The sequence below is a fragment of the Humulus lupulus genome, chromosome 5 (genome assembly GCF_963169125.1).
Source record: "Humulus lupulus chromosome 5, drHumLupu1.1, whole genome shotgun sequence".
NCBI lineage: Eukaryota > Viridiplantae > Streptophyta > Magnoliopsida > Rosales > Cannabaceae > Humulus > Humulus lupulus.
In genome coordinates, this window is record NC_084797.1 from 13,274,948 (window position 1) to 13,283,433 (window position 8,486).

Here is an 8,486-nt window from a genome sequence, read left to right on the forward strand (position 1 = left end):
ACAACATTTTTTTATACCTTAAACTAAACAACATTAATTCAAATAATTAACTACAATATTTTACAATAATATAATTATAAAAACACACAAAAGTATATAAAATCATGATAAGACAAATAAATTCAAAATTACTTAAAAACTTAATAAATTATTTAAAAACTCAAGAATTAAGCAACAATTAGCATATAAAATATGGTAAAATAACTCTAATTTGTAGAGTTATCAATACCCATCTGTATTATATATATCCAAAAGTCATCTAGTCATGTACGGCTGAATAATACAATTGACTCTCCCATTTTCTTTCATATCTTTTTCTTTACATTGTTTACTTTTCAAACTGGTGTTGCATCCCCTGCTCCTCCCATCTTATTCTGTGATAATCTCAGTGCGACCTACCTCACAGCCAATCCGATTCTTCACACTCGAACAAAACATGTTGAGATTGATTTTCATTTCGTGCGTGAACGAGTGGCTGCCAACACTTTAACTGTTCGATTTGTTTCTTCAGACGAGCAGCTGGCTGATTGTCTCACTAAGGCTCTTTCTGCACCAAAATTCCACTCTTTGAGGACCAAGCTCAATGTGCTCACTTGCCCCTTGCGCTTGAGGGGGATGTTAAGTGATGATATATTTGTATTATATTTTTGTTCTCTTTTTTTATTGTGGCTCACACGTGTATAGTCCTTTCTTCCTTTATCTGTACATATATATATTCTTTGTACTAATATTCCAAGATTAATATAACATAATACAATTCACAATCACACTATTCTCTCTTCTCTCTTCTCTCTCTTACTTTGTTCATATTTTGTTATATTTGGTTAAATACAGGGGTGTACGTGGATATTTAAACAAAACGTAGGGGTGTCTAGAGAATTGTGTATGAAAATCCCAAAACAATTTGATGTAATATATTTATATTTAATAAAAAAACGACACTAGAAAATGATACTATTACTACTACAAACGACAAGTCTGTACCAAACAAAAATCATATGCTGATGATAGCTCATTCATTACCTTAGAAAGAGATAAAATAATGTCGTTTTCTACCCAAACTGAATGTGTGTTGTACCACATCAGGGAAGATTAGAAGAAGAGATTATTGCATTAACAATATGTGTAATTTTCCTATACAATTTTTTAAGTACATAAATCAATAGAAAACTCTTCAAACCTTCAATTTCTTTCTTTCTTTCTTTCTTTCTTTCTTTCTTTCTTTGTTACTACGTTTACATTCAAGTATTACCTCCTCAAGCGTATCATCCCTTCACAAGCCAATGTACCCTCAAGATCTCCAATAACTTTGGCTATTCTAACCTCGAGACCTCTTTGAACATCATGGAAGAGCGTTCTAACAGCGTCAGCAAAGCGGTTCATGTCAAAGCTTCCTACAGGCTCCTCAAGCTCCTTTACATTCCCAACTAAACCAGAACTAATCTTGGATTGAATTTCCATTAGTTTCTGTCCTGTTGCAACTATGTATCTCTGAAGCTGAAATGTTTCTTCTAGGAAGTGCTCAAGCTTTTTGGTTTTTTCTTTTGTTCTTGTAGTGTTGGAATCTCTTCTGTATAGCTCCAGATCACTATCATGCTGCAAGTTATGAAATGAATCATACAAACATAATTATACATCAGTAGAGCATGTTTTTTCAAATTACTACCAAAAGGGTTTAAATCTTTGGCATCATCTGGCAGTTCTGAATGATAGAGATAATAAAGAGATAGATAGAGCAAATTTAGAGGTTTTCCAAGAAAGAAGCTTGTGATGCTATAAAGTCATGTTTGGAAAGTAGGATTGGATTGGATTGGATAAGATTAAATCATTTTTATCATGTAATTTTATTATGAGAATGAAAAATTAATCCAACAACCTACTTAATTCACCTAGTGCGAGTTAAAATAATCCCATTGAAAAACTAAGGATAATTTTTACCATATCTAATCTGTCATCTTCATGTATTTTAATGACAAAGAAATTTACAACTTTATATTCAACTTATTTTCTAATAATTTATTATTGGCAAATGATTAATATTTTTTCTCTTATAAATCTTAATGCAATACTATCCAATCCAATACTACTTTCCAAACATTATTTCATAACAGTACTTGTTGATTTCTTCTATATCTTTATTAACTCTATCACCAAAAACAATAAATCTTAAAACACCAAAAGTAAGAATTATCATATAGAATTTGAGCTTACCATTCTTTTGCAAAGATCATCAACCTTGCTTTGGAGAGATTGGTACCTTCCAACTTGTTTGTTCAGCAAAGAAATTAATGATATAACACTTTTTAAATCAGTTTCTCCATCATTATTGCTGCTTTCCTTATTATCATCACTCCTTTCTTGCTTTCCTCTCAAACTTTCAAGCATAACAAGCTGTTGCTTCAGCCTCTTGAGCTTGTAGGCAACACCAAGAGCATGAAGATCCATTCTCCATTGAGAGCTATTTGTTCTGCTCAAACTTTTTTGAGTAACTGGTTTTAACTTTTCACCACCATCTACTACTTCCACTGGACTTGAACTTCCCCCTTCGGATAGAACTTCATGCGAAACAACGTCTTTCTGCTCATCATACTCTTTGTCAGGAGATTGAACTGTCAAAATCTTATCTGTTCTTCTTGACTGATCATCAACAGATGGATTTTCATCTGTGCCGTCCTCTGCAGACATTTCAATGGAAACTGTCTTTGTTTCTTGGTCTTTTGAGTTAAGTTGTTGTGAGCAACTGGCATGATCATATGCTGATGTTGAATCATATGAGCATGAATTGAAGTTGTTCTTCTGGAAATTTAAAGACCTTAGCTGAGCCACAAACTGTTCTTTCAAGGAATTTAGTTCTTCTTCACGCTCTAATAACAATGCTCCCATCTCCATGTTGTTATGTCTGAGTTGTGCCAATTCTTTGTTCAGTCCCTCTACATGGGATTGCAATCTTTTTGACTCTAGTTCCATGCTTAACAACCTCCAACGAAAAGCTTCTACTTTCTCATCTTTGAGTCTCAATTGTTCTACAAAAGCATCTATCTCTATGCGATGCCTTTGTTCGATTGCAGCAGCATACCTCTCTGCTTCTGACCGAACCCAACTCTCCACCTGTTTAACATCAGCTAACATAAACAAAAGCAGGACCAAGAGACAAATAAAACACAATCAGAAAGTGAAACTCAATTACAATTCTCAACCAATAAATCATTATGCTAATTTGAAAGGCGAATGAGTACTTTGTTCTTACCTCGGTCCTCATTTCTTTGAAGTGAGTAGTTGTCAAAAGGGGGAGAAAAACTTTCAAATTCATTCCTGGAATCAGCAGCATGCTCAAATCCCATAAGAGCATCACTTGGTTGTGATTTGGTGTGGCCAATGTGCAAATGAGATGAGCCCGTTGACCCTCTTTCATTAGAATCTGTCTCCAATCTGGAGTTGGCTTGTTTTGCTAACATATTCCTTAGTGAATGCCTCTCTTGTCTGGACTCAGAAACTGCCTTCCACCTTTCTGTTTCTAGCTCAGCTTGCTTCCTCTTAACCTTTGACAACTTAACCTCTTTCAAAAGCATTTGCTTCTCTGCTGAATCCATCTTGAATTTCCTTAGTGTTGCCGATAAAATCTTATCTTTCTGTTCCAAATCATCATGCATCTTCACAATCTCCCCAGACAGCTTCTGAACCATCAAAACAGATTCTTCCTTCTGCTTCAAGACCAAATCGAGCTCCCTCTTTTTGGCTTCAACTTGCCTCACTGCTCTACTCATATCAGCCTCAAGATGCCTTTGGTTTGACACAAGCTCAATGAATGCAGTTTTGTGCTTCCTAAGCTCAGAAGAATGCTCTTGCGATTCATGCTTAGCTTTTTCTCTCAGCTCTTCAACCAAACTCTCACCATCTTTGATCTTTTCTTCTAATTCTCTCTCCTTCCCTGCTTCTTCCTCTAAAGCCTTGTCCTTACTTTGCAACAAATTCTCCATTTCCTTAAGCTTTTCATTCATCTCTAAAACAGCTTGGACCTTCTTTTTCTCAAGAAATCTCAACTCACTCATCAACGATCCAATATGCTGCCTAAGTTTCCTCCTTTCAATCAACCAGTTTTGCTCCTGAGCAGCAAAGATGCTCACAACTTTCTCATTCGCCTTTGCATCTTCGTGCCTTAGTCTCTTCAACTCGGCAACCTCTCCCTCAGCATTCTCAAGCTTAAGCAGAATCTCAGAACTTTTCTCAGTTTCTTCTCTTTGAACTCTCCACACAAGCAACCCCAAGAGTTGTGCACTTCCTTGAAGCATTTTTTCTCTTATGTCTGACCATTTTTCGTCTTCCATATCATGAGGTAATGACAAGAGTCTCACAGCCAAAAATGCACAAGAAACACCAAAATACATGGGATAAAGGCCATCACTCTTATCTTCTAGGACTAAAGACTTTGAATTGGGGACCACCTTCTCATCCATTTACTCATAAATTCTCTTCCACAATCAAGTCTAGCTTCCAAAACAATAAGAGAGAAATAAAAAAGAATCAATTGGGAAGAAAGCTAACTAATTTTTTAACTGACTGTAAAGACATATACAGACTTAGCATTAAATGCTGAACCAGAATCCAAAATGACCCAGAAGAATAAAAGTTTCTTTTTAGATGATCATTATCATAAAAAATTGAGAAGAAATCATTCTAATTGCCAAACCCCATTATTTACAAAGATTCAAACTTTGTATGTGAGAAAGAAACTTACAGAAGGTTAGAATTTCTTCAGTTCAGAACCAGATCCTAAGGCATTAGCTAGACCCAGCTGCATAAAAGTTCAAGTATTAGTGTGATGTGAGTTTTTTTTCCATTATAAATGGTCAGAGAAAGCCAAAAGCAATGGTGTTTACACGTGTGTTACTCCAGAATCTGTTAAAAAGTTCTGTACTTTTAACAGAATAGAAAGAAGTAAAAATATATAGAAATATATATATTTATGTATATTGTTCCCTGGTTTTCAGTGAAAGACTGACCCCTCAAGAAGAAAAATAAAATAAACCCACTTGCTCTTCCTTTACTCTCTCACTTACCAACTTTTCTTCTCTCAAATGCCATCACTGCAATAGGAAGCAAAAGTTGCTAGATTCCTGGTTGAGTGTCACCATACTGATTAGATAAGTGAGGTTGATATGGAAAAAAGAAAAGAGAAAAAAATATTCATATAATCAAATCAAAAACTCATCTGAGTTTTTGTATATTATTATAATTTTTGAAGACTTGCTTACCTGTATAAAACTACACTTGATGATTAAAAAAGGTTTAAAATGCTATGGAAAGTGATACCAAAAGACTACAAACATAAAGTGCTTTATTTTAATAGTGAGAAAATGGATGTCTTGTTCTCATTACCCCAAAAAAAAATGGAACTATTCAAACCAAAAGGGCAAAAAGAAGATATTTTGCAATATTGATCACCTCTTAAGTTAAGGTTCTCGTTTGAAAAAAATATGAACCAAATAAACACAATATCTCAAACTTGGACCACATTATGATGATGTTGGGGGCATTAAACAGCCTACAACATCAAACTAAATAGTTGATAATTATTGGATATTGCTAAGAAAAATTGACTAGTTTTCATTTTTTCCAGATGGGTTTCAATAAAAATGATTAAAAAAACAATATTTATATTAATTGACTTAGAATTAAGACTAAATACCCACCGACCCCCTCATTGTGTCTTCTCAAAAATAATAAATTAACAATGTATTTATAACAGATAATAATAAATAATGCAACATGAACAAATGTATATATACAAATACAATGAATGTAAACAAACACATAAGTACCTGAAAAAGCTTCCAAAAGAGCTACAATTCAAAGAATGGACCGAAAAGAGCTGAGAATAACCATAATGAAAACACCTAAGAAAGCAGGTCTTCATGGGTCCAGAATGGCATTAGCCTTAGCTTCTTCTAATTGAGTTGCTTCCTAAGCTGAGACCTGTAAACTGTAAAGTGGGTATTTTTTCAAGATTAATGTTTATACAGATACAAACATTCATTATACATCAAAAAAGCAAACTAGTATTATGTCTATAAAACTGTTTTATATATATGTATATAGTAGCTTTAACATTCAAGATCTGCCCTTGGAATCTGAGCTTTTTGATGCCTGATTCATTTCATTATAACCTAAGCAATCTCTCTCTCTTTCTCTCTCTCTTTCTCTCTCTCTGTGATATGTCTGCAATTAAGAAAAGGAAGAAGAATAGAATAAGGGTCACAATCAAGTGAGGACATTAGTGGGCACACCCCATGTTCTTCACCATGAAATTAGTAAAGAAAAGTGAAGTTTCTATTGGGTCCACCTTAAAATAAATATGTATATAATATAAATAATATATATCTCTTAATAGTTGTGGAGCTTAATCTTCCTAATCCCAATATAATCATCCATAATTAAAGGGCATGAAATTCAACTAAAAATCTATGCTTTTCTAAATTTCATGCTATAAAACCCTCAACCATTATGTATAAACACAACAAAAGGACAATATATCAAAAATTAAAAATTTATGAATATTGTTGTTGAAAAATGTGGAAATGTGGGAGTGGGACATATACAGACATGGTTGTCTTTGCACAGTGTTTTAAAAAGATTATTCTTTTCACAGAGCCAGTTGAGTTGAGTTATTCATTTTTGCCCTGTTGTAAGTTCCTTTTGTCTTCTAGTTTTTCAACATTTTTCAAACTTTTGGTTATTATAATTATTATTACATGAAGGGGTGAGCTTCTCTTTCTCATCACTCAATCAAAGTAAACAAATAATTGAAATGAATAATTACTATGCACGAGGGGACAGTAGTAGTACCCAAATAATTGGCTAAGCTAATGAAATTGAGAAGTAATATATATTTGGCCCATATTAAAGAACAACTCATTTTCAATTATGTCCCACTATTATGGTTAAAGCTTTCTTGTTTTAAGTACCATAGTTGTGAAAAGCAAGTTGACATCATTTATGGCAAAATCCATGCATGTATTTGACTAATTAGCCATAATTATTATTATGATTATTATTGATAAATTATTGATAAAAGTTAATTCACTAATGTAATTTTGTATTATTGTTAGGATTTAAAGTTTGTATTGTTTACAATGGTTAGTCACCATTTAAGAAGCACATCATTTGTGTTTCAAATCTATTCAAAAAACAAAATAATTGATTGAAGAGTAAAATATCATTTGTTTTTTTAGTGATTTTTTACAAAATAATTTTTCAGATAATATATCGTTTGGACTATGAGATTGGATAAAATTGGATTGGACTAAAAAATATTTGAGAAAAAATATTAAAAAATGAATGAGTTGATCATTTGCCACCAGTAGATTAGAAAAAAAATAGAAAATAAAATAGGTTGGATGCAAGGAGGTAGGATAAAATCATCCCAAGTTTTTTAATGGAATTAAGTTCTCCCAAATTATGAGGATTATTTAAAATATTGGATTAATTTTTTCAATATTCTCTCTAATTTCATAACAAAGTTACAATATAAAAATTATACATTCCTATCCTACCATCCAAATGAGGCCCAAATGTAGACAAGATGTATATGGTGTATGCTGTAAAGTAATTTTACAAAGAATTATTAAAATAAAAAATATTATTATACAAAACCACTAAATAAAATTATTTTGCCAACAAAAAAAAATCAAGTATTAACCATTAATGACAACACATAAGTTATTTTCTCTAGTCAATTTAATATGTATAAACTTAACAAAAGATGCTCCTATCAATCAATAAATGGGCTGGTTATTAATGGGCCTTGATGTAGTCCACGAGTTTGAAATCGGGGATGCAAACATAAATAAACACAATAAATATAAAAATAAACAAATAACTAAATAAATTATTTTTTTAATATTAAATGATAAAGTTCAATAAAATTGCAAGCAACATGGTTACTCTTTAAACATATAATTCAATAAAATTGAAAATAATATATTTACTCTTTAATAATCTATTTCAAGAAGAATAATTCTAGAGAAACTCTTGAACTATATTTATAATCACTCTTAACAAACTCTTGAAATTGTCCCAAAAACTCAAGAAGAAAACAATATTGAATATATTTATACGACAAAAGAAAAAAAATGAAAAAAAAAATTGTGAACGAATCAATTCAAACACTTCAAGATAAAAACGAAATTGAATATAATAGCGAGAGAAAATAAGATTGTAAATGAATTTGTGCCAAAATTCATAAAATAATTTATTTTGATTGAATTCACAATGGCAGAAATTTATTCTATACTTTCTTTTAATTATTTTTTGTGAGAAAAAAAAATCCCACCAATAAATGTATTTTACAGTACGAAATAACATAAAAACAGACTCATTAAAATGAAATGTTTACTCAAATTAATTATTTTTTTGCAGGGACCAAAATTTGAGAAACTCGATAAGATAAGAATCAATATCAAATAATTTAGGTAGAACATGCTTCTTTA

The 8,486-nt window shown here is 31.9% G+C and overlaps 1 protein-coding gene across 6 annotated transcripts; it reads right to left on the bottom strand.

The window, feature by feature from the left end:
* Positions 1-981: 981 nt before the first annotated feature.
* LOC133834480 (uncharacterized) lies at positions 982-6,211 on the bottom strand. Of its 6 annotated transcripts, none has more exons than XM_062264107.1 (6): positions 5,820-6,211; positions 5,058-5,114; positions 4,736-4,792; positions 3,248-4,484; positions 2,212-3,122; positions 982-1,596 (listed from the first exon to the last, which is right to left on the bottom strand). In XM_062264107.1, exons 4-6 carry the CDS (start codon positions 4,452-4,454, stop codon positions 1,249-1,251), a joined length of 2,466 nt encoding a protein of 821 aa, XP_062120091.1. In that variant the 5' UTR covers positions 4,455-4,484; positions 4,736-4,792; positions 5,058-5,114; positions 5,820-6,211; the 3' UTR covers positions 982-1,248. The 6 variants fall into 6 exon arrangements, with proteins under 6 accessions (XP_062120091.1, XP_062120090.1, XP_062120093.1 ...); XM_062264106.1 differs by having other exon boundaries at positions 3,248-4,488; XM_062264109.1 differs by lacking the exon at positions 5,820-6,211 and adding an exon at positions 5,253-5,672.
* Positions 6,212-8,486: the final 2,275 nt, after the last annotated feature.